The sequence below is a fragment of the Gastrolobium bilobum genome, unplaced genomic scaffold (assembly GCF_033153095.1).
Source record: "Gastrolobium bilobum isolate Gb01-03AN ecotype WA unplaced genomic scaffold, APGP_CSIRO_Gbil_v1 utg333, whole genome shotgun sequence".
NCBI classification, from domain to species: domain Eukaryota; kingdom Viridiplantae; phylum Streptophyta; class Magnoliopsida; order Fabales; family Fabaceae; genus Gastrolobium; species Gastrolobium bilobum.
The window spans coordinates 52,241-79,515 of NW_026898265.1; the positions used below are offsets into that span (position 1 = coordinate 52,241).

A 27,275-nucleotide genomic window follows, 5' to 3' on the forward strand; every position below is an offset into this window, starting at 1 on the left:
TTTAATGTTTGCACAACTACCTCTATTTAACAATTCAAATTATGAGAGATATCTCTTTAAGCTTACATGTTGTAGTTAATTTTAGTGTCTATGTAAGTCATCCTCGCATTATTATTATTATTATTAACATTATTATGGGTTGGTCTTTTTTCAAGTTTTCAACTATATTAATGGAACTTCTTTTCCATTTAATTAAGACAGGTTTTCCAGTGTGTTCTTTATATGTGCTAGTTGCTCCTCCTTGAAGCACTGCAAGTAGAAGTATAGAAATTTCTCATGGGGTTCCATGACTTGGTTTTGCTATTATGTTCTACTTGGTGTGTCTTTTATGTGGGTAGTTGCAGTGCTCAATTGCAACCCTCTCAGACCCAAGTTCTTCTCCAGTTGAAAAAGCAATTGGAGTACCCAAAACAGTTGGAAATATGGAAAGATCGTTGGACAGAACTTTGCTCTATACCTTCTTCTACACAAGTAAACCTCACATGCAAGGACAATTTTGTTACTGAACTCACCATCTTGGGTGATAAACCAACTAAGGATAGAGATTTTGATGGGTTTGCTATTCCAAATCAAACACTATCACAAAGCTTCTCCATGGACTCTTTTGTGGCTACTTTAGCAAGGTTAACTAGCCTGAGAGTTCTTCGTCTCATCTCTTTGGGTATTTGGGGACCACTCCCTAATAGTATTCACCGGCTTTTTGCACTTGAACACTTGGACTTGAATTCTAACTATCTGTATGGATCAATCCCTCCAAAGATTTCCACAATGGTGAACCTTCAAACTCTTAGATTGGGTGATAATTTCTTCAATGGTACCATACCCAGCTTGTTCAATTCATCAAGTAATCTTATTGTTCTTAGTTTGAAGAATAACAGGTTGAAGGGTCCATTTCCACCTTCAATCCTTAGCATCACTACCCTCACTGACATTGACATGTCAAGCAATCAAATATCAGGAAGCTTGCAAGATTTCACTGGTTTGAGTAGCTTGGAACAGCTAGATTTAAGGGAAAACAGATTAGACTCTGAACTACCTGCAATGCCTAAAGGGTTGATCAGGCTTTTCCTCAGTATAAACTCCTTCTCAGGTCAAATTCCAAAGCAATATGGTCAACTAAATAAGCTTCAACAGCTTGATATTTCCTTCAATGCACTCACAGGCACTGCTCCTGCTGAACTTTTTTCTTTGCCTAACATCAGTTACTTGAATTTGGCATCAAATATGTTTGGTGGGACACTCCAAGATCACCTAATATGTAGCAGCCAACTTAGATTTGTTGACATATCACACAATAGGTTAGTGGGGGGCTTGCCTTCTTCTCTTAGCACTGAATCAGAAAATAGAGTTGTTAAGAGCGATGGAAACTGTTTATCTGGGAGTGTGCAACATCAGCATTCAGTGTCCTACTGCACAGAGGCTCATGTGAAGAAGAAACCTCAAAGAGTTGGAGTTTTTGTTGGTGTCATTGTGGGAATTCTTGTGATCATCGTGGTTTTGGCTTTGTGCATTGTTATAACTTGTAAAAGGTATTGCTCTCGAGGGATGTCAGAGCAGCACCTATTGCATAAAACAGTCCAAGATAGCTACTCAGCAGGGTTCTCCTCTGAGCTTATTACAAATGCAAGTAGGTTTTCTTTTACCGTGAAACGATGAACATTATGTGTACATTACTAGGCATATATGGTAAACATTGACTGCATATTTTTTAATTTTTTTTTTTTTTTTTTGGGTTACTGATTTCAGGATATGTTTCTGAAGCTGCTAAGTTAGGCAAGGAAGACCTTCCCATGTGTCGCTCATATTCCTTGGAAGAGCTAAAGGAAGCCACAAATAACTTTGACAACTCTACTTTTATGGGTGAAAATATATATGGCAAGGTAATATGCAAAACATGGCCTCATTTCAAAAACAAAAAACATTAATAAGCAGTTGTGGACTGAAAGGTCACGGGTTCGAGTCTGGGAAATTAATTCTTTGCTAAAATGCAAGGATAAAACTATGTAGGATTTACTCTCACCCCTATCCTCTTAAGTTGAAGAGCCTTGTGTACTGTAATTTGTCCTTTTAAGCAGTTGTTGTCCTAATTGAATGTGACAATTGGGGTTTAATATTTTAAGACACTAAAATCTATGCTTTCTTCTAATCAGATGAAATGCTCTTGAAAATTAATCTCTGATATTGCAGCTTTATAGAGGAAAACTGGACAGTGGGATACAGGTTGTAATAAGGTGCTTACCTTTGTCAAAAAAGTATTCAATTCGGAATTTCAAACTGAGGTTGAATTTGCTTGCAAAGCTCCGTCACCCCAATTTGGTATCCCTCTTGGGGCACTGCATTGATGGTGTTTTAGGAGAGAATACTACCACAAAAGTCTTTCTCATTTATGAATGTGTGTCAAATGGAAGTTTTCAGACTTATCTCTCTGGTAAGAGTACAATGTTTCTTTCACTTTATTAATGGTCGTATATCTTCATCATACAATCATCTAAAAGTAGAACAATTGTAGTCATAGAAGATATTTAGTTACATTAAGGAAACTCTTTTTGTTGGATCCACCCAGTCTTGTCTTGATTATCCATGTGTACAAGCACAAACTTGGGACATTTTTTTAATAAGTGTAGTGGTTTTCACATGAATACCATTATTCTGACAAGTAGGTGCAAAAGTTTACAAAAAAATATATGAAAATATCACCCCCTTTATTGAAGTGGATCTCTTAACGTAATCCAGCTTACGAATGTATACTAGAAAAAGGGTTGTAATATTATGGCTTTTTAATTGCTCGCTTTCATTCTATGCCGTGTGGTAGTTGAGCAGAGTAGATAATAAAATGTTGGATATTTGAAATTGCATTGGAGTACATTCAATGAATGAAACAAGCTTGAGTAGGTAACTCATTTTGAACTCGCATTCAAAACCTCAAATTGAAATGTAATATAGTTGAAAGAAATTAGAACATTGAAAGTAAACTCTGGTCTCCACCAATTTAGTTTGTGAAGTGATTTGTATTGTGCACTAAATTTAAGTGTGTTAACATTGTATGTACAGGAGATAGTCCTGGCAAGGTTTTTAATTGGTCAGAGCGATTATCAGTTCTAATTAGTATTGCTAAGGCTGTCCACTTTCTACACACTGGAACAATACCTGGTTTCTTCAAAAATCGAATTAAGACCAACAATATCTTGCTTACTGAGAATTGGATAGCAAAGTTGAGTGACTATGGATTGTCCATTATCTCAGAAGAAACTGATGCATGTGGGGTATGGTGTCTTTCCTTCTTTTTTTCTTCTTTTTTTTACTCTATTGGGTGATCTTGCAGTAATTGTCTATCATCAATGAGTATGACTTGTCTTCTGATTTCTAGGTAAAAGGAGAAAGCCCTAATTCATGGTAAGGATTCCTGAGATCATATGGCTTTGTTTCTTCTTCTTTCAATTTATTGCTCTTGGGATTTTTCTAGATCCAATGTGATCTATCTCAAAATTCTTGATACACAACAGATTGGATAACTTCGGTTACATTTATCAGAATTTCATTTGTAGTTGATAAATATTTTGTGGATCCTTCCTTTAGGTTTGCTTGTGTCATGATTTTCTCAACATGTGTAATGTCAGGCAAATGAAAAGTTTAGAGGATGATGTTTATAGCTTTGGATTCATACTACTCGAGGCACTTGTTGGACCTTCAGTATCTTCTAAAAGAGAAGTAATTGTGCAGAATGTAATGGTATGCATAAATGATGTTCAGATTACATGAAATATCTAATATGCTAAGATTTACTCTACAACATACAGATTATTCTTACACAGGTGAAAGAATACACTCATTCTTGGTCATTGATCAACTTATATCCAATGACTCACATGACTTAAAAATTAGTCGTCAAATGTAAGTGGGATCAATGGCCGAGATTAAAAGTATAACTTATACTGATGTAAAATAATCCCGACTTATATATATATATATATATAAATTTTGACTGACTAAGGTAGTTAAATTAGGACACTCCAATTTACAGGCATCTTTCAATAATCAAGATGGTTGGAAAGAGATAGTGGACCCAGTTGTGCAAGCTACTTGCTCTAGAGAATCACTATTGATTGTGATTTCCATAACAAACAAATGTATTTCTCCTGAGTCCTGTAGCAGACCATCCATAGAGGATGTCCTTTGGAACTTGCAGTATGCTTCTCAAGTTCAGGCAACAGCTGATGGGGATCAGAGAATTTGAATTGATACTCCACTACATCAGTGACCGTGACTTGTGAGTTGTGCTTCAACCTGCTCCCAAAGATAACTATTTCAACGTTTCATCCTTTGAAATTCTTAGAAGGGTCTCAAAGGGATTGAGATCCTCCAGAGTTTTAAGTAGAGTGAAGGATGGTACAGTTGCCATCAAATGGTTTGTATTTGTTAAATTGTATTTTTATTTTTTGTCTTCACATAAAGTGAAACATTTTTTGTGGTTGAGATCTCATACAGTTTGTTTTAGAGGATTGTTATCCGTAGGAAAGTATTGGCTGCATACCCCAATTCAGTCAATTTTCACCTAGCAAGTATGTTAATTTGTATATTATTATCATAAAGTTACCTTTAGTTATCTATGAATTCTTTTCATTGTGAACATATTTATGCATTCTGACCACTGAGCAGCATTCATTGACCATAAGTAGATATGTGTTATTTGTTACTAATATATATATATATATATATATATATATATATATATATATATATGTATGTGTTATTCAGATTCGGATAAGCATCCCCAGCAACAATCCACTTTATTTATGCACATGATGATTCCCATACTTCAATTGGTGAAATAAGGAAACCACGAAGTGCGTGTTATTCACTGCATTACAATAGTAAAGGTTCCACAAACCTTGTCACGTGCATGCAACGAAGCCAAAACATGCAGACTTTGAGTACATATGATGAAATGAACACTTAGATGCATTGCTCAAGCATTTCTCTGACCCTCATTGGAAGACCATAAAGAAGGATAAACCCAGCAGCATCAGCATGATCATATATCTGACCACTCTCAAATGATGAAAGGTCTTCCTTATAGAGGCTATAAGGACTCTTCCTTCCTGTCACACTAACATAACCTTTGTACAATTTCAAAGTCACTGAGCCTGTTGTGGTCTCTGTGATCTTCTGCATAAAGGTATCCATGGACTCGCGAAGTGGATCAAACCATCTTCCAGCATACACCATCTCTGCATATTTAAGGGCTAATGAATCTGTTGGAACTTTTGAGATAAAACAAGAAAACAGTATTTGTATTACAGAGAACAAATACGTGTATTGAATGAAAAGATAGCAAGCTTCATAAAAAATATGAACAGAAGCATTACAACTTATAGAAGTAAAAAAGAAACTACCCACTAACATCATGATCCTAGAAATGTGCTGTGTGAATAAAACTAAAACAAAGCATTAAATAAAACTTCCTAACTGACACCTTAAAACTAGGAAAGCAATATTGACTCAAAGACAACGTGGGACATGATCCTAAAGCATTTTCCTAACACTCCTCCTTGCTTTAGGAGCTGCAAACTCCAATTTTCTCTCTTAGAAACTCGAACCTACTGACCGAGAGTGGCTTTGTAAGCAGGTCTGCTTGTTGGTTTTCAGATTTACAATAAACCAAAGTTACAAGTCCCTTTTTATGCACTTCTCTTAAGAAAAACAACTTTATGTTGAAGTGCTTGGTTTTTCCATGGAACACAGGATTGTGAGAGATAGCAATAGCAGCTTGGTTGTCAACAAGAATCTTGATGCTTTCTTTATGCTCCAAGTTGAGATCAAATAAAATTTTCCTTAGCCACATGGCTTGATTCACAGCAGCAGTTGCTGCTATAAATTCTGCTTCAGCCGTAGATTGAGCTACAATTTCTTGCTTTTTTGAACTCCAAGAGAAACAACCAGAACCCAAGGTAAAACAATAGCCTGAAGTACTCTTCATATCATCCATGGAACCTCCCCAATCGCTGTCTGAATAGCCAACCAGCTTGAATTCTATGCTTCTTGTGAATTTGATGCCAAAGTTACAAGTGCCTTTGACATATCTGATCACTCTCGTGACAGCTTTGAGATGTATTTCACTAGGACAATGCATAAAACGAGATAAAATACTTACAGCATTCAATATGTCAGGTCGAGTTGCTGTTAGATACATTAGGCAACCAATCAAACTTCTGAAGTATCCCTCATCAATTTTATCAGCTCCATCTTCCTTACATAGCTTCTCCTTTTGATTCATAGGAGTGCTTACTTCCTTGCATTCTTGAAACTTAAACTTCTTTAAAATCTCCTTGACATACTTCCTCTGGCAGATGAAGATTTCATACTCAGCTTGCTTAATCTCCATTCCAAGAAAGAAGCTTATTAACCCGAGATCAGTCATCTCAAAAACCTTCATCATTTCTTGTTTGAATTCCTGGATCATCCTTGCATCATTTCCTGTCATCAAAAGGTCATCAACATAAAGTGAAACTATCATAACATCATTACTCTGATGTTTGACATAAAGAGTGGCTTCGGACAAGCTTTTCTCAAAGCCAATGCTCAGCAAATGATCATCTATCTTGCTGTACCAAGCTCGTGGAGCTTGTTTCAACCCATAAAGAGCCTTTTTGAGAAGGTAAACCTTGTCCTTATCTTTACTTTTCACAAAACCTTCAGGCTGTTCAACATAAATTTCTTCATGTAAGACACCATTTAAAAAAGCTGATTTTACATCAAGTTGATACACTTTCCAGTTCTTTTGAGCAGCTACAGCAAGCAAAATTCTAATGGTGTCCAAACGAGCAACTGGTGCGAAGGTGTCTGAGTAATCCACACCGAAGATTTGAGCATAGCCTTTCACAACAAGTCTTGCCTTATATTTGTTGATAGAACCATCAGCATTCAGTTTGGTTCTGAACACCCATTTGACTCCAATTACCTTCCTATCTTGAGGTCGATCAATCAGTTCCCATGTTCTGTTTTTCTCAATCATAGACAACTCCTCCTTCATTGCAGCCATCCAATTTTGATCTTTCTCTGCTGCTCCAAAATCTGCAGGCTCACATACAACAATATTGCACCTTTCATAGATATCAGAGAGTAGTCTAGTACCTCTTGCAGGAACCTCATCTATCAGTTCATTCGGCCAATCCTCTTCTTCAGTTGTTGAAGCAAAAGGCTGAAACTGTAGATCTGTCACAGTTGGATCCTTCTTCTTTACCTCATCCCAGTTCCACTCTTCATCTTCTACGAAGTGGACATCTCTGCTAACAACAATACTTCCTGTTTGTGGCTGAAAGATTTTATAGGCTTTGCTGACAGTGCTGTAGCCTATAAAGATGCCTGGTGATGCTCTTTTATCAAGCTTGTCACGCTTGCTTTGAGGAACATGAGTAAAACACAAACATCCAAAAATTTTGAGAAAATTGAAAGATGGTTTATAGCCATACCAAGCCTCATATGGTGTCTGATCCTTGACAGCTTTTGAGAGAAGTCTGTTTTGCAAGAAAACAGCCGTGTGAGCTGCTTCTGCCCAAAATTTCTTGGGTAGATTTTTTTCATGCAACATGCATCTAGTCATCTCTAGGATGTATTTGTTTCTCCTTTCACTCACCCCATTTTGTTGTGGAGTATAGGGAGTGGTTAACTGATGCTCAATGCCAGCTTCCTCACAAAACTGATTGAATTTTTCTGAGGTATACTCCTTGCCATTATCAGATCTTAGAATCTGAATTTGCTTGCCACTTTGATTCTCCACTAACTTTTTGAACTTCCAAAATGCTTCAGCCACTTCTGACTTGAATTTTAAGAAAAAAATCCAACACATTCTTGTGAAATCATCAATAAAGGCAGCATAATATCGATTACCTGCTAATGAAGGAGTTCTTTGAGGTCCAGCTATATCTGTGTGGACTAACTGCAGCTTACAAGTGACTCTTGTTGCTGTCTTCGGAAATGGCTTTCTTTTTTGCTTTCCAAATAGACAGACCTTGCATGTTGGTATATGATCATCAAGTTCTGGAAAATCAGCAGCCATCCCTTTGGACTTCATTTGCAGCAACCCTTGGTGGTGAAAATGCCCGAGCCTTTTGTGCCAAACTTCTGTGATGTTTTCTTTGATTGAAAAAGCAGCTTGCTCTTCCTCCAATGGATTTAGAGCAAAACTTTTCCCTTTCATTTTAACTTTAAACATATCCTGACTAGCTGCATCTCTAATCAAGCAAAAATTGTCTTCAAAAACAACTTTGAAGCCTCTTTCAATCAATTGACCAACACTCAACAGATTTTGTTGGATTTCAGGTACAAAAAGGACATCAGGGATAAACTTTGTACCTGAGCAACTTGTTATTGCAACAGTCCCCTTTCCTTTGACTGAAATATAATCACCATTGCCTATTCTGACTTTGGTGATGTTGGTTGGCTTTAAATCTTTGAAAAGCTCCCTGTCATAGGTCATGTGATTTGTGCAGCCACTGTCAATGAGCCAACTCTCACTTTCTTCATAGCTTGCAAAACACGTGGCCACAAAAAGTTTGTCTTCCTCCTCCTCTTGATCAGCAACCTTAGCTTCTTCTTCTTGCTGCTGGTTTTTGCTCTTGCATATGACTGCTTCATGCCCCATTTGGTTGCATATGGTGCATTTAGCATCGGGTCTCTGCCAACATCTGAATGGAGGATGACCCATTTTGCCACAATGCTAACAAGGTGGGTAGCTTTTCTTTTCACCCTTTCCTTTGTAATTAGTTGCATTACTCTGACTGCTGCCTAGATAATTCTTCTTGTAGTTTTTAGTTTGTTGGCTCTTGGCTAGAAGAGCACCTTCAACAGCATGATCTTCCCTCATCAACCTTCGCTGCTCCTGAGCTTGCAGAGCATGTATTACTTCTGCAAAAGTAATTTTGGACAGATCCTTTGTGTTCTCCAACGAAGCAATAGATGCTTCATACTTCTCTGGCACGGTTACCAGAATTTTTTCAACAATTCTGGTGTCTGCAAAGTTACTGCCTAGTAGCTTTATCTTGTTGGCAATGCCCAACAATTTGTCTGAGTATTCCTTGATGGTGTCAGACTCTTTCATCCTTTGAAGCTCAAATTCCCTCATTAAGTTAAGCACCTGCATGCTTCGAATTCTTTCATCTCCAGCGTATTTTGCCTTTAGATAGTCCCAAATTGATTTGGCCGATTTGAGAGTCATGACCCTAGTAAAAATGGTTGTAGAGATACCAGCAAAAAGACATGATTTTGCCTTTGCTTTGCGGGTTTTTTTCTCCTTGTGATTCTTGATCTGGGCCATGGTGGGATTGTCTGGCAGTGGAAGGACTTCATAATCATCTTCTACAGCCTCCCAAAGATCCAAAGCCTCTAGGTAAGCCTCCATTTTGACAGCCCAAAGATCATAGTTTTCCCCATTGAAGACTGGAAGAGCTGCTTGAGAAAAACTGGTTTCAGAATCCATTTTATAGGTCCCGTAAGAACAGGGCTCTTGATACCAATTGTTGGAACTTTTGAGATAAAACAAGAAAACAGTATTTGTATTACAGAGAACAAATACGTGTATTGAATGAAAAGATAGCAAGCTTCATCAAAAATATGAACAGAAGCATTACAACTTATAGAAGTAAAAAGAAACTACCCACTAACATCATGATCCTAGAAATGTGCTGTGTGAGTAAAACTAAAACAAAGCATTAAATAAAACTTCCTAACTGACACCTTAAAACTAGGAAAGCAATATTGACTCAAAGACAACGTGGGACATGATCCTAAAGCATTTTCCTAACAATCTTTGAGTTGAAGTGTTTCTCTATCAAGTGTCAGAGTCTCCAAATCGCACACAGCATTGAATAGGATGGTACCTGTTGCTTTTATGCAATATATACGCAAGTATAGGCAGTCATAAGCAGTAAGCAGTATATGGGTATTTAAGACCGAATTATCGTCCCACGGAGATATTATGGTGAAAAGCTCAAAAGCAAAAATTGCAATTACTTAAAACTAAATTTCTAACTATAAAAACTAAGATTAAAGTTAATAACCAGAAAATAAAATCAACAAACAGACTTGGGGTTTTCTGATTTAAATTTGAAATCAATTCCTTAAAGCGCAAAATAAAAGAAATAAAATAAGTTGAGAAAATTATTTTTGGGATTTTCGAATTGATTATGATTTTGCAGAATTACCAAAAATTTAAGTGAATAAAAAAACCAGAATTGACAAAGTGTTAAAAGTCTAGTTAAAAACTGGGTTGAGTCTGATTTCTTCCCCACAGCTCTTAGTGTTTGATTACTTAACAAAATTCTTTTACAATTATTTTTCTGTTGGCAGACTAATGTAAATTTTTAATCTCTTAAAAATCTTTTTCCCTTATGTTTCCATACAACTTATCCCTAAGCTGGTGGGACTAAGAGCTTGAAGCTCAGGTCCTTTTTGTCGCATGGAGGAGTAAAAATCACATATGAAATACTCCCTCAAATAATCTCTTATTTAAGTCCATGAGCCTAACTCATTTTCCACCCAATAAACTTATCCTAAGCAAACATATTCCATACGACCGAAATGGAATAACATTCAAACTTATAAATCAGAGTTGAATTAAAGAAATTAAGCATCAATACCAGAAAAACAATCAACACCAGTAACTGAGGTTGGGGTCTCAGTCACCCAACCCTTAGAAAATTTAGCTCAAATCCATAAGGATTGAGCTCAAATACAAGAATGAAAGGAAATACAAAGAAAATAAAATGCAGAAAGCTAAAACCACAGAATGAGTACTATTCACAAAGACAGCCTCGACACTGTGCTTACATTTTTCAAATCAAACAAAATAGAAAACTATTACAGTACTAGAAAAACAAAGCAAAATGAAAATGAAGAAGAAAAAAAATTAGAAAAAGGTCTGAGAGTCAGCCTACAAGCTTTTCTCCTTCCTTTTTATACCTTCTTTCCCACATGCATGGGCCTTGGGCTCTTCCATTTTGTTCCCACGTGCAAGTCCATCATATACACGCTTGGTTCTCTTTTGCGATGCACAACAAAATTCCACAATCGCACCACCCAGTACTTCTAACAAACTCCAGCTCACCCAATCGGTTATGGTCAGTGTTTGGTGTATTTTCCTTTTAAGAGAAAATGGTTACGGTCAAACTTTTGGGTGAATGGTTAATTGAATAACTTGACAGAGGGGTTTTGTGGTTGGATTGCTAACGAAAATAAAGATGGAAGATTGATTTGGAAAGGCTTTGTGGCTGGATTGTGGTGGATGGTTTGAACGGTGAGGTGAAGTGAGAAGGGGTTAGAGTTTGATGACTTAGGATGCTGTGAATTGAAATGAGTCACGCACGATGGATGTCCCTTATTTATGATCTTTTTTGTTTCTTACATTTGTGCCCTTCAGAAGGTTAATAGGATGGGCTGGATGTTGCTTGTCTTTTTGTTTTGGGCTCTGACCTTTGCATTTTGGGCTCTTAATAAAACTCAAATAATAAAATGAGTCCATTAGTCATTCTTGTTAACATGTGTTAGATAATAAATATTAAAGGGGGTCAAAGTTTAATAAATCACTAAAATATAGCTACCCCAATAACATTTAAAGTCTCTTTTCAGAGACTTATCACACCTCCAAACTCATGATGTTGCTTCTTCCCTGGGAACAAATACAAGTCAGCATAAAACAATGAGCACATTTATCAGTCATCTATCATTAAACAATTAACACCACTCCACAACATCGTTCTTAGTCAAAAAGATTTTCAAGTTAACACATGTCCTTTTCTTTCATGACACATTTTTTACAATTCACAGAACTCCAATCCATTTTCTTAAAATAATTTCACCAAAAAAATTTCAAAACAATCCTCAAACAGTTTTGTTAACTTCATGATCATGGACTAATAGTTCCAAAAGACTTCAATCAGATTTTCAAACAATGTTCCAAGACAACTGTTAATCAGTTAACTTTCTCAAGCCATTCTCAATGGTCAAATTCATGACACATGCTCAAAGACTTTGTACTCAGAACAACAGCAAATAAATCAACTAATAAGGTAGCTTGGGTAGACATTTGATTCAACAAAACAACTCAGCAAACAGTGTGCAAACTTCATATACTTGAATGTACTCAGTGGCTAATGAAATAGTAATATAGAAGATCACGATTTTTCCATTTCTTAACAACAGACAACACAATTATCACAACAAGTAATTGAAAGTAGCAATGACTCACTTCCTCCCAAAATTTCCACTCAGTGTTTCAAGGATTTGTTTCTCTCAAAACCGCACTAGGAATAGCCTTTACATAGGCTTGATAAGGTGCTAAAGTTTCCTAAATGCAGCAGCAAGCTGAGGCTCAATCAAAGGGACTTGCAAGGGTTGTAATTTGGTTGAGGTGAAAGTGGGGTATCTGTGAGAATAATGGCTAAGTAAGCTATGATGGAACAATACATTTCAGAAGCACTAATCCAACAATCTTAATGGCTGCTTCTTCTATTGCTATATATTTTTCTTTTATTTATTTACTTTTTCTTTCTTTTCTTTTTTTTATTTTTTTATTTTTTTAAACTCTTTAAACGGTAGTTTGCCTCAAGTTTTTCCTTTAATTTCCTTCTTGTTTTTGTGAAACCAATGCGATTAAAATGAAGAGTTCATTTATGCAAGAGTTTTGATGATAACAAACAAGCATAGAAGCGACGTCAAAGATAATACAACTCGCAACAATCAAAAGTCCAAGGAAGCAATTCAAACAAGACAACAAGAGCAAATCATTCAACACACACGATCAAGATTGAATCATGCTCTTGAGAGCTTAGATCTAAATGTAAAGGTAATTGATTAATGATGCATAAATGGGCTCAAAGGATATTTTACTCTATGCATGCATTATCCATGTCATCAATCACTTCAAAGCTTTAATTATTATGAAAAAGACCCTTGACATATTTCGTAACCTCAAAACATGTTTTACAAGTCAAGGAAATACATTAAAAGTGATTAGAGACGAAAAAGAATGCATCACAACTCATAAAACTGCATTATAGATGTTCTGTCAAGAAAGTATTCGAATACTTTCTTGATGGAATTCGAATACTTGTGACAAGAACAAAGTATTTGAATACCCTAAGAAAAGTATTCGAATACCAGATGAAGTATTCGAATACTTCACGAAAAGTATTTGAATACTCACTGGACAGTGAGTAGTGTAACGGCTAGTTTCGTCCCAACACCTATATAAACTCATCTATTACGAACCAACAAGCTAAGTTTTACTGTTCCATGATTTTGCAATCATTCTTGATCATTCTCATTGTTTTAAAATCATTCATTTCTTGCTCTTTCTCATTTTGATCATAAAACTCCTTTGAGCTCCATTCTTGTGTCATTGATCAATACTCATAAGCTTCAACTTGTATAATCTGTACTTTAAGAGTACAAATCCATTTCTAAACACTCTCATTCTGTTTATTTGAGTTGAGGGTAGTGAGACCCTAGCGTTAAGGTTGCTCATAGCCTTAGAAAGTGAGTGGAAGTGTAAGGGTCTCAAGAACCAAAAGTCTTGAAGGTTGTAGTGGTTTATCAAGCACCCTTGAAGCTTGATCATTAGTGGAAAGTTGAACGAGCGGCTTCAATCTGGACGTAGGTTACGGTGGTGGTTACCGAACCAGGATATATAGTGTTTGCAATCTCTCTAACCCTTTATCTTATTGCATTAGCATTATTTGATTACTTGAGCTTATTTAGATTTACGCTTTGCATATTATTTTCTTGTATTGATTTATATTCTCATAGCCTTACTTGTGTATAAATCATATTAATTCAAGAAAATCTTTTTCAACAAAGAAAGTGAGGCATTTTGCGAAAATATTTTTAAAACTCAATTCACCCCCCTCTTGAGTTTGAGGCCACTTGTCCAACAAGTGGGGTATCAGAGCTTGGACTCTTGTATAGATAGCTTAACTGCTTCAAGAGTAAAGATGGCTTCTTTGAACAACGATATGCCTCTTGAGGAAACTTCAACCACAAGACCTCCTTTCTTTAATGGCACCGATTATGCTTATTGGAAAAGTAGAATGCAAATTTTTCTTGAGTCAATTGATTTCAGAGTTTGGAACATTGTTGATGAGGGATATCAAGTTCCCACTAAAAAGGATGAAAATGACAAAGATGTTCCAAAGAAAGTAAAGGAATTTTTCGAAGAAGAAATTAAAGAAGCAAATTGGAATGCTAAGGCTAGAAATTTGATTACCAATGCTTTAGGTAGAGATGAATATTTTCGTGTAGCTTCTTGCAAAACCGCAAAACAAATGTGGGATGTGCTTGAAGTAACACATGAAGGAACTAGTGAAGTTAAAATTTTTAAAGTTCTTGGATTGACTAGAGAATTTGAATTATTTGAAATGAATGATGGTGAAACTATCCAAAACATGCAAAAGAGGTTTTCTCATATTATTACTCATTTGGATGCATTAGGAGCTTCATATAATAATTTTCAATTGGTAACTAAAGTTTTGAGAAGCTTGAATAGGGAATGGCAACCTAAGGTGACGGCTATTTGTGAATCAAAAGATTTGAAGTATATGTCCATTGCCACATTCTTTGGAAAGCTTCAAGAGAATGAGTTAGAATTGGCAAGACTAGCTTTGAAGGAGCAAGCCAAGAAGAAAAGCAAAGGATTAGCTTTAGAAGCCGCTAGCTCCAAATCTCAAGTGGAGGAGGAAAAAGAAAAAGAGCTCTCCGATGATGAATTAGATGAAGATGAAATGAGCTTCTTCGTGAAAAAGTATGGAAAATTCTTCAAAAAGAAGAACTTTCAAAGAAGACCTCCAATTCTTCCAAGGAGAAGATTCAAGGATGAAGGAGCTTCTCAACCTCCTCATACATGTTATGAATGTGGAAAAACCGGACACTTCAAAGCCGATTGCCATAAGCTTCAAAAGAAAGAAAAGAGTGACAAGAATCAATTCAAGGATAAGAAAAACTAAAAAAAGAAGGCCTATGTGGCTTGGGATGAAGATTCAAGCTCCTCCGATAATTCAAGCAATGAAGAAGCAAATGTATGTTTCTTGCAAGATTCTAAAGCCTCAAATGAGATAAGCAAAGGAATGCAATATATGTGTTTCATGACAATAGAAAATGGCAATGAGTCAGAATCCGAGGTAAACTCTACTTGCTCCTCTATATCCCCTTCATATGATGAATTGCAAAATTTATTTGATGAATTACATAGTGAATCTTTAGAGCATGTTAAATCTCTTAGAGAAATGAGAAAGATCATTGTCTCCTTAGAAAAACAAATTGCATGCTTAAACAAAGAAGTAAAAGAATTAAAGGATGAAAATGAAACACTTGAGATGATTGATGCTAGTGCAAATTGCATTAAATGTTTATCATCAAATGATCATGCATCATCATCATCATGTACTTCATGTGAAAAGCTAAAAGGTGAAATTGATGATTTAAACAATGTGCTAAGAAAGTTTACATGTGGTAGAGATAACTTGAATGTATTGCTTGGAAAACAAAGATGTATGTTTAACAAATCCGGCTTAGGATTCGATATTAACATACAAGAAAATCCTATAAAAACTTTTTCATATCACCATCTTACATGACTAGTAGTCCTTTCATTAAATGCTATCATTGTGGTGGAAAAAGACATAATGCATCAACATGTAAGATTAGAAAGAATAAAATTAGTGGTCAAAAGAAAGTGTGGGTCCCTAAGGGAACTAGACCCACGACTAACACACAAGGACCCAAACAAATTTGGGTACTAAAGATTAAATGTTAAACTTGTTTTGTAGGTATGCTTGAAGAGTGTCTCATCTAAATGGGTATTGTATAGTGGTTGCTCAAGACATATGACGGGAGACATTATCAAATTTCTCTCAATTACAAGAAAGGAACATGGACATGTATCTTATGGAGATAATAACAAAGGAAAAATCCTTGGCATTGGGAAAGTTGGTAACTCCTCATCAACTTGTATAGAAAATGTTTTACCTGTTGATGGTCTTAGACATAACTTGCTTAGTATTAGTCAATTATGTGACAGATTTTAAAGTTGTCTTTGATTCTAAATGTTGCAAAATTGAAAGTTTAAATGATGGGCAAGTTAAGTTTAAAGGCTATAGAGTGGATAATATCTATATGATTGATCTAGATGGTATGCCTTCAAATGACGATAGTTGCTTGGTTAGTAAGGAAAATGATTCATGGTTATGGCATAAAAGAATTGCACACATCGACATGAGTCACTTAAATAAGTTGATCTCTAAAGACTTAGTAATTGGTCTTCCAAAGCTTAAATTTTAAAATGACAAATTATGTGACGCATATGTAACGGGAAAGCAAGTAATGGCTTTTTTCAAATCCAAAGACATTGTTTCAACTACTAGGCCTTTACAACTTTTACACATGGATATTTTTGAACCTACACAAACTATGAGCTTTGGTGGCAATTATTATGCTTTTGTCATTGTGGATGATTTTTCTCACTTTACATAGACTTTATTTCTTGCTTATAAAAGCGAAGCTTTTCAAGCATTTAGACAACTAGCCAAGTTTCTTCAAAATGAAAAATCTTTGAATATTGTCTCTATTAGAAGTGATCATGGGGGAGAATTTTAAAATCAAGACTTTGAAACCTTTTGTGATGAAAATGGAATTCAACACAACTTTTCCACTCCTAGGACTCCACAACAAAATGGAGTTGTAGAAAGGAAAAATCGTGTCTTGCAAGAGCTTGCAAGGACAATGATAAATGAAAATAATCTTTCAAAATATTTTTTGGGCGGATGTCGTAAACACCGCTTGTTATGTTATGAATCGTGCCTTAATTAGGCCAATTTTAAAGAAAACCCCCTATGAACTTTACTAAGTAAGAAATTCAAATATTTCACATTTTCATATTTTCGGTTGCAAATGATTTGTTTTGAATAAAGGAAAGGATAATCTTGGCAAGTTTGATTCAAAATCTGATGAAGGAATATTTCTAGGATATTCACTCACAAGTAAAGCATTTAGAATCTATAACAAAAGAACTATGGTAATTGAAGAATCAATTCATGTGATATTTGATGAGACTAACTCCTCTTTATCTAGAAAAGACACTTGTGATGATGATATTGTAGAGATTTTGGGCAACATGAATTTAAATGACAAAAAGCAAGAAGATGAACACGAAGAGAAGGAGCAAAATCAAAATGAAGGAACCTCTCAAGCCAACAAAGAAGAACGTGATCTACCAAAGGATTGGAGAACGACAAAAGGTCACCCAATTGATGCGGTAATAGTTGACATGTCAAAAGGGGTAACCACTAGAAATTCTATTAGAAATATTTACAATCATTTAGCATTTGTTTCTCAAATTGAATCTAGAACCATTGACGAGGCAATTATTGATGAACATTGGCTCTTGACAATGCAAGAATAATTAAATCAATTTGAAAGAAACCAAGTGTGGGAACTTGTGCCAAGACCCAATGATTACTCAATAATTGACACTAAATGGGTCTTTAGGAACAAGCTTGATGAAAATGGAATAATAACTAGAAATAAAGCTAGGCTTGTTGCTAAAGGATATAATCAAGAAGAAGGAATTGATTTTGATGAAACATATGCTCTCGTTGCTAGATTAGAAGCCATAAGATTATTGCTTGCATTTGCATGTATGATGAACTTCAAATTATTTCAAATGGATGTTAAAAGTGCTTTCTTAAATGGATATATTCAAGAAGAAGTTTATGTTGATCAACCACCCGGTTTTGAAAATCATGACTTGTCTAACCATGTTTTTAAACTCAAAAAGGCAGTATATGGTTTAAAGCAATCTCCAAGAGCTTGGTATGAAAGGTTAAGCAAGTTCCTTTTAGAACAAGGCTTTGAGAGAGGAAAGGTTGATACAACACTTTTCATAAAAAGGAAAAATAATCACATTTTGCTTGTTCAAATATATGTTGATGATATTATATTCGGTGCTACTAACATTAAGTTATGTGAAGAGTTTCCTAATCTCATGAAAAGTGAGTTTGAAATGTCAATGATGGGTGAACTCAACTTCTTCCTTGGACTTCAAATCAAACAAGAAAAAGATGGAATCTTCATCAATCAAGGCAAATATTGTAAGGAGTTGCTCAAGAAGTTCGGAATGGAAAACTCAAAAGCGATTGATACTCCCATGAGCACCTCTTGTACATTAGACAAGGATGAAGGAGGTAAACCCGTTGAGATCACAAAATATCGAGGTATGATTGGCTCACTTCTTTACTTAACCGCAAGTAGGCCGAATATTATGTTTAGTGTGTGCATGTGTGCTAGACTTCAAGCCAACCCTAAAGAATCACACTTAAGTGCCGTAAAAAGAATTTTGAGATATATTATAGGTACTACACAAGTGGGACTATGGTACCCAAAGGGTGCTCCATGTGAGCTTATAGGTTATTCCAATTCCGACTTTTCCGGTTGCAAATTGGATAGGAAAAGCACTAGTGGTACTTGCCACTTTCTTGGTTGTTCACTAGTTTCTTGGCATAGCAAGAAACAAAATAGTATGGAATTGTCCACGGCCGAAGCGGAATATGTGGGGGCCGGTAGTTGTTGTGCATAAATTATTTGGATGAAACAACAACTTAAGGACTTTGGGCTTGAACTTGATCATATCCCTATTAGGTGTGACAACACTAGTGCTATCAACCTAACCAAAAATCCCATCATACACTCAAGAACTAAACATATTGATATTCGTCATCACTTTATAAGAGATCATGTACAAAATGGTGATTGTGTTTTAGAACATGTTGAATCCTCCAAGCAACTGGCGATCATTTTCACAAAACCTCTTTCAAAGGATGTTTTCACCAACTTAAGACGAGAAATTGGTTTAATTGATCCATCTTGCTTGTAAATGTGCATATTTCACCTCTTGTTCTATCTTAATCACTAACTTGAGCGTCAGAGTTTCCCCCACAGTTTATTTGCAGGTACTTTATGTACTTGATATCTTGGGGAGCATATTGGAATACCCAACCCCATTTTCTCATTTCTCTCTCATCGTGCCCTAAGAAACTTCCCCTCGGTCTCTTCTCTGCCTACAAGCGAGTCAAGCAATTGAGCTCTTGGACTCCAGTTTTAATTTTTATTTCATCTCCTTTCAAATCATCACAGGTATCACTATATGAACCCTATCTTTTCTCTCTTCTTGACTGTCTCAAATGGTTTAGGGCTTTGGTATTCGGTTATTGGTATTGTTCTAATATTGTTCTGATTTTATTTCTTAAACCCTTTCAATTGCGTTCATCATGATATACATCAAATTTTATTGTGGTATTATTCTGATTAATCCTTTCACTTGCGTTTTAGGTCAATTTTTTGTTTCTCTCTCTCTCTGTGCTACTCTCTCTGAATATACTTATGATTCTTATATATGCTTGTCTGAAGGTTGCACCATGTTTAGGACTCTTAGGTCTCTCGTATTATACTGAAAGATATCTCTCGAACTTTCTCCCGACTATTTCATGTCTACTGGTTGTGTATTGCATAAGTAATAGAATACAGGTGAATAAGTATCCCAATACTTTTCTGTTTCAGAAAAGTATTTGAATACTATTCGAACAGTATTCGAATACTTCTTATTCAAGGAAAGTATTCGAATACCATTCGAAAGGTATTTGAATACCTCTCTTCCACAGAGAGTATTCGAATACCAGTCACCAAGTAGTGGAATACTAGACATAAAAGTATTCGAATACCAATAAAAAGTATTCGAATACCACATTCTGCAGTGTGTTTTTCTGCTATTATTTTGGTGCTGCATTTGTCAAATCTTGGTTTCCTTATAATCTCTAAATGCCTATCCACTATATCACAATATTATCATCACATTAAATCACACAGCTCTATTTCATTTATGCTTGATTATATCTCCATGATTTCCTCGCCTAATTCTCTTAGTAACTTGCTGATTTTTCTTTCTTTTCAGATATCCTCATGGCTAGCCTATCCTCTCCACGACAGACCCATTCCAAATCTGTCCCAGATATTCCAAGTGTTGAGGCATCATATTTTACTCGTTATTTCCCTAACAACGGTGCTCAGCAAAAAAAATTTGCCACTTACTATCTCCGCCGACCCATCATTGAGCCCAAATACCTTGACTCTACATTCTTTGTAGAGTAAGGATTTGAGATCACCACCATTGTGGACAGGGTCCATCTGCTGGGATTTGTTGAGCTTCATCTCCCGTTTGTAGCACCCATGGTTCGGGCCTTCTATCAAAATCTGAGCTGCAACGAACGTGTGCTGCAATCCAAGGTCAAAGATGTCACTATAAAGATTTATCCACAGGATTGGACCAACCTTATTGGTTTTGTTCGCTTTGGCGATCTCGAGTTTGATGGCTCTGATTGCCGTGGCTATGAGGAATACCAGAGAGAAGAATTCACCAGATCCATTGTTAGAGAAGGCATTTACAAACTTGGCATGGTCAAATTCTCTCCTTTATGTCTGACAGTGCCTAACCGGATTCTCCACTATCTTATCACTCATGTCATCTCACCTAGGGGGTAATCATGTTGTGGTGCTTAACACTGACTTGTTTTTCAGTTGGGCTATTCTTCATAGGGCAACCATCTATTGGCCTGATACCATATGCCGCATTATGCTCGCAGCTCACAATCATCAAAATTCTCCACTTCCATTCCCCATGCTTGTCCAGGCCATTATGGAGTATAGCCAGGTTCCCATGAATGGGGAGGCAAAACCCCCTTAAAGAATAATCATAGAATTGTAGGCACACCGCTGAAAAAGTGTGGCCTTCGCCATGTAGCAGGTGAGTGGGTCTACTCCTCCGTTGCTTCTACTACTGATCCCATGGATGAGGATGCTCATGTTCATGATGATGTTATCTCCGTCAGCAAGGAGATATAATCAACCCTCCATGTCATCCCCTTCAGCAGCGTGGGATGACTCAGCAAATGAAGGATCCGGTGGTACTGGATGCCTTGGTGTATGAGACCATCATTCCCAGATTTGATTCCAACCATGAATCCATGTGAAGAACTCCTTGAAGTATTGTTTCCTCTGAGAGATAGAGTCTCGGTGTCTTTTCCCACAGATTCTCTTTTTAGCGGCCTTCATCCTCCGATAATCCATATACATCTTCCAACTAGTATCAAAGAGTTTCACCATTTCCTTTCCCATTGCCTTCTTCTTTGTAGCCTTACGCTTCCTTTGAGGCTTCCTCTCATGTTTGACATCATCATTCTTTTCAAGAACCTTAAATGCTACTTTCTTTTCTTCCTTAAAAGGAACAAGAAAACACGCTTTAAGTTCTTCACCAAGCTCTTGACTAGAAGATTTTTCTGCTTTCCCCACTTCCTTTAAAACATCAAGACTAAAACAGTCGCCTTTGTCAGAAGAATGTTTCATCGAGTCAAAGACGTTGATGGTAATGGTCTTATCATTCGTCCTTAACTCAAGCTTTCCTTGCTCAACATCGATCATGGCACGAGATGTAGCTAAGAAAGGTCTACCTAAAAGAAGTGGCATTTCATTTTCTGCCTCCATATCAAGCACCACAAAATCAGCAGGAAAGATGAACTTGTCCACCTTCACAAGAACATCTTCAATTATTCCACTAGGCTTCCTTAAAGATCTATCAGCAAGTTGAAGAGAAACCATAGTGGATTTTAGTTCTGTGATCCCTAAGGATTTGCAAACAGAAAGAGGCATCAAATTAATGTTAGCCCCAAGATCACATAATGCCCTGCTAATTTTTGTGTTACCAATTTCAATGGGAATGTTGAAACTTCCAGAATCACGAAGCTTAGGAGGACATTTTCTTGTAATGATAGCACTGCACTCCTCAGTAAGTTCTACAGTTTGACACTCTTGTAACTTGTGCTTCCTTGACAAAAGATCATTCATAAACTTGGCATAATTGGGAATATTAGCCAAGGCTTCAGCAAATGGAATATTAATGTGAAGCTTTCTAAATAAATCCAGGAACCTTTCGTAATGTTGCTTCTGAGCATCTTTCTTGAATCTTCCAGGATAAGGTGCCATAGTTCTCACATAATCAGGACTCAGCTCAAATTTCTTCTTTTCAGCAACAATGGGTTGCTCTTTTTCTTCACCTTTCTGAAGAGGCTTCCCAACCTTAGAAGAAATTTCAACTTCTTTTTCTGGCTTCTTAACTTCATTAAGCTTTTCTTTAACCTCAGGAGATGGAAGTATTTTACCACTTCTAATTATGATGGCCATACAATCTTCCTTCGGATTAGTAACGGTGTTACAAGGGAAAGTACTTGGAGTTCTATCAGCAACTTGCTTAGCCAGCTGGCCAATTTGATTCTCCAAATTCCTGATAGAAGCACTCATGTTTTTAGTATTGGCCATAGTCTCTCCCATGAAGGCATTGGAGTGTTGAGCCATTTGTCCAACTAACCTCTCCAAATCAGAAGGTTCTTTGTTTGGGATTGATGGAGGCTGCAGGTAATTGTTAGAACTATAATCAAGACCACCTCCTTGACCTCTCCTCTGAAAATTGCTACTTACAGAAGGAAAATTCTGATTTCTTGGAGTATTTTGTGGCGGAGGTCTTTGATCATACCAAACGCCATTCACCTGTACTTGTTGAGGTGAATCAGAAGGCATCAAAGGACATTTATTAGACTTATGATTGTCCTGACAATATTCACACACAACAGCAGCAACTTTAGTCTGAACACCAGCAAGCTGCATCTTGTCAAGCCTTGAGGTCAAGTTTTCTATCTGCTGAGAAAATAATTTGTTTTCAGCTAGCATCGCATCATTACCTTCCAGATGAAGGATACCTCTCCTAGGCTTTGCTGACAACACTTCATTTTCATTGGCAGCCATCCTCTCGATCAACTCAAGAGTCTCATTTGCTCTTAGGGATTTGATCGTGCCACCCGCTGCACCATTCAACATCATCCTCACCTCAGGTTTGCAACCATTGAAAAAGATTCTCACCCGATTACCAGCAGTCAAGTTATACTGAGGACACCTCCTCATTAGATCCTTGAATCTGTTCCATGCTCCACACATAGTTTACCCTCTAACTGAGTGAAATTGGTGATATCATTCACCATATGGTTGTACCTCTCCATCGAGAAAAACTCAGCAAAGAACTTCTGAGACAGATAATCTCATGTAGAAACGCTTGCTGCAGGCTGCCTTTCCAACCAACTAAGAGCCTTTCCCTTAAGAGAAAAAGGGAACAACCTCAACCAGATTGCATCATTCGACACCTGAGGGTGTTTGGTTGAGTCACAGATCCTCAAGAATCTGTCAATAAATCTGTGAGGATCTTCACTCTCCTCTCCTCCAAACTGAGCTCTCTCCACCAATTGAATATGGGAAGACCTAAGCTCCCAATTGTTGACCATGTTAGGCTGAACAATAATCGCGTTTGGCCTTTTGAACGATGGAATCAAATAGTATCCGTGAGTGGATTATCCTCTTCATTGTTCCCTGCCATGGTGTGTGCTTCCTCAGACAGAATTCCTAACTCGTTGAATGCAAGCTTCTTCCGAGCAAGTTTTCTGTATCTCTTTTCAGTCTTTGTAATCTCCAAATCAAGTGGAAATTCTGGCTTTTTACCTCGCATACAACTCAGAAAAGAGATTAGTAGCACTGCTCAAATATCACAAAAAAATAAAATAAATCACAAAATCCAATCTTAAAAATCAAGATTATATGATATAAGAAACGTCAATCCCCGGCAACGGCGCCAAAAACTTGATGCTCTCCGGCAAGTATACCAATCGCACAAGTAATATAATGATAAGAAAAGTTCGTCTCCACAGGGATTGTGATTGTATATCAATTAATAGTCCTTTCAAGAATGGAAGAGTTCAAAGAGTTTGTGACAAATATTGTCGATTTGTGTAAAATGAGAACTGAAAATAAAGACTTGTTTTTGAATTTTTGGTTATGAGAAAACAACAAAGATGGATTTTTGTAATTGAGAGAAAGAATTGTAGCTAGAGTGCATTCACCATATGATCCCCACTTCTTACTTTGGATTGATTTAAGAATACTTATTTATATAAATACTCAGATAATTATCATCTAGAATTAATTAGTTAAATTCCAATCCCTTGGCAATTTAACCTTTTAACCTCAATTGGAATCCTAATCCCTTAGTAACCCCTCATGAAAATTAAGCAATGAACATGATAATTAAAGCATCTGCAACTAAATATACATCTATTCCTAGCATGCATAATAATTGTTATCTTACCCCTTTCAAGATCAAAACCCCAATATTCCTATCTAGGGTTCTAACCCTCAAACTATCATCAACTATTAGATTGATCAAGTCTAACAAAGAAAATAGAAATTTCGCACAAGGTAAAGATAAAGAAATTTATATAAACGAGTAGAAATAAACCAATCCATCGTAACAAGGGCTCACATAAGGTTTGTGACCCTAACTACAATAAAGAAAACTTAGCCAACCATTATCATGGCTGATAAATTCAATATTCAATGTTACTTGAGAATGTAGATGGAAGAATAAAGAAGATCAAGAATTTCTCTCCGGAGCTCTCCTTCTGAAGCACGACGGTCTCCTTAGGTCCAGAATTCTAATTCTGTGCTGAGTATCCTTTTTATAGTCCCCCTTTTCATCTTCCAAAACTGTCCTTTTAAAAACACGGTGCTGTGATTTCGCAATCTGGCACTCTTAGCGTCAATTTCACGCTAAGAGCGTGGCTGCCTCTGAATGCTGACGCTACTAGCGTGGGTTCCACGCTATCAGCATGGGAGCAAGAATGGTTTCACGCCATCAGCGTGAGTTCCACGCTATGAGCGTGGAGGTCTCTGATTCTTCACGCTATCAGCGTGACATCCACGCTATGAGCGTGGATCTTCATTTTGGCAAATCTCCATTTGGCTCCAGTTTTGTCTGCTTTTCCTACAAAATCAGCATAAAATTAGTTGAACAATCCTGGATTTGGAATTTCAGCAAAGCAACAATAAACGTTGCCTTTTTACTCAGGATTAACCAATAATCTTCCTCTTTTTGGCTTGAATTTACCCATATGCTGAAGGCATATCATGGTGCAAATAAAATTTCCCCCATTGCTGGATTTTACCACCTCAGACATAAGTAGGATAAGAGGTATGACCCTCAAATCCTTTATCAGGAATAGGGTCTCTGCCTTTCATGATGTCTTCATACCTTTGAAGAGTGTCTTCAAAAGTGAAAGAGGTGACTAAATGACTCTCAAGGTCATTTGTAGAGTGTTTTATTTTAGGACCAAAAGGTCCTCCACTCCTTAGAATTCCCTTTGTAACCATGGTGATAAAAGAAAACTTAAAATTAAACTAATAAAGGGAAAGAGTCAAAATGGTGAGAACAAAAATAAAAATAAGAACAGGGGACAGAAAACACCATGAAGATGGTACTAGATTCCCTCAAACTTAGTCTGAGTTGTCTGGTAAACGAAACCACGAGTACTTTTCACACCTGACAAGACAACATACAAATTTTTGTTAGAACAAAACCAACTGGAAAGTTAAAATTTATTTATTTATTATTATTTTTTAAACTTGTAATATGTACACTCAGACTACATACAAAGCAGAAGATGCAAGATGTTATAAAAAAACATAAAACAACATATCAAAACTAAACATGCTTAATTTATAGTCTCCAGCTAGACTTTTGGTTGCTGTATTTTATTAGACACAAGGGTCACAGAGAGAGATAGAAATGTGAGCTCTCTCTATTAGTTCTCCAAAGTAATGCTTCAGTCTCTGCCCATTTACAGTGAATTTCCTTCCATCTTTTTCACTAATGATTTCTATAGCTCTATGAATATGAACTTTAGTAACCTTGAAGGGGCCTGACCACCTTGATCTCAAATTACTAGGAATTTTTTTTAGCCTAGAATTGAATAAGAGCACTTGTTGTCCTGCTTCAAATCTCCTTTCCAAAATTAGTCTATTATGCCACCTCTTCGTTTTTTCCTTATAAAGCTTGGCATTCTCATAGGCACGTAATCTGAATTTAACCAACTCATTGAGTTGGAGGAGCCTATTTTCACCAGAAGCAGTGGCATCCAAGTTCAGTTGGGTGGTGACCCAGTAAGCTTTATACTCTAGTTCTAAAGGTATATGACAATTATTTCCAAAGACTAACTTGTATGGGGAGCATCCTAGAGGGGTCCTATATGCTGTCCTATAAGCGGAAAGAGAGTCATCTAATTTAAGTGACCAGTCCTTCCTTGAAGGATTCACCTATTTTTCTAAAATTCTCTTGACTTCCCTATTAGTGACTTCCACCTGTCCACTGGTTTATGGGTGGTATGCAGTAGCAACTTTGTGCTTGACTCCATGCTTAGCTAAGAGGGCTTCAAACTGCCTACTGGCAAAATGTTTCCCCCCATCAATAATTATGGATCTAAGAGTCCCAAATCTTGTAAAAATATTCTTTTTGAAGAATTTTATCACCATTTTTGAGTCATTTGAGGGTAAGGCAGCAACCTCTACCCATTTAGACACATAATCTACTGCAACTAAAAATATTGGTTGCCAAAAGATGGTGGAAAGGGGCCCATGAAATCTATGCCCCATACATCAAAAAGTTATACTTCCAAAATAGGTTTCAAAGGCATCTCTTGCCTCTTAGACACATTGCCAGTTCTTTGACACCTATCACACTTATGGACATAGACATTGGCATCCTTAAACAAGGTAGGCCAATAAAGGCCAGACTGCAGCACTTTTGTTGCTGTCCTCATGCCACCAAAATGACCGCCATAGGGTGAGTCATGACACTATTTTAGAATCTCTTCTTTTTCTTCATCCAAAACACACCTCCTGATGATATAGTCTACACATATCTTAAACATATATGGCTCATCCTAGAGGTAAAATATGTTGTCATGTATCAAGTTTTTCCTTTGTTGATAACTCAGCTCCTTAGATAGCATCCCACTAACTAAATAATTAGCTATGTCCGCATACCATAAGGTTATGTTAGTGGAAACCAAAAATAGTTGCTCATCAGGGAAGGTTTCTTTTATAGCTTGCTCAACCTCATTTTTACCTTATTGCCCTTCATTTAACCTAGATAAGCGACCACTTGATTTTCTGATCTTTTCCTATCTTTTATTTCCATGTCAAACTCTTGGAGGAGAAAGATCCATCTAATGAGCCTAGGCTTAGAATCCTTCTTTACTACCAAATACTTGATGGCTGAATGGTCAGTGGTGCCTACCAAATATGATCTG

The 27,275-nt window shown here is 36.6% G+C and overlaps 1 protein-coding gene across 1 annotated transcript; it reads left to right on the forward strand.

Moving 5' to 3' along the window:
- Positions 1-276: 276 nt before the first annotated feature.
- On the forward strand, positions 277-4,551 carry LOC133314356 (probable inactive leucine-rich repeat receptor-like protein kinase At3g03770). Its single transcript, XM_061515833.1, has 7 exons — positions 277-1,627; positions 1,747-1,880; positions 2,188-2,428; positions 3,052-3,263; positions 3,368-3,393; positions 3,618-3,729; positions 4,022-4,551. Exons 1-7 carry the CDS (start codon positions 277-279, stop codon positions 4,232-4,234), a joined length of 2,289 nt encoding a protein of 762 aa, XP_061371817.1. The 3' UTR covers positions 4,235-4,551.
- The last annotated feature ends 22,724 nt before the right edge of the window (positions 4,552-27,275 follow it).

Coding starts and splice junctions, on each gene's coding strand:
- LOC133314356 (XM_061515833.1), top strand. CDS start 277: ATGGGGTTCCATGACTTGGTTTTGCTATTATGTTCTACTTGGTGTGTC. Junction 3,394..3,617: donor GGAGAAAGCCCTAATTCATG/GTAAGGATTCCT, acceptor GTGTAATGTCAG/GCAAATGAAAAGTTTAGAGG. Junction 3,730..4,021: donor TAATTGTGCAGAATGTAATG/GTATGCATAAAT, acceptor TCCAATTTACAG/GCATCTTTCAATAATCAAGA.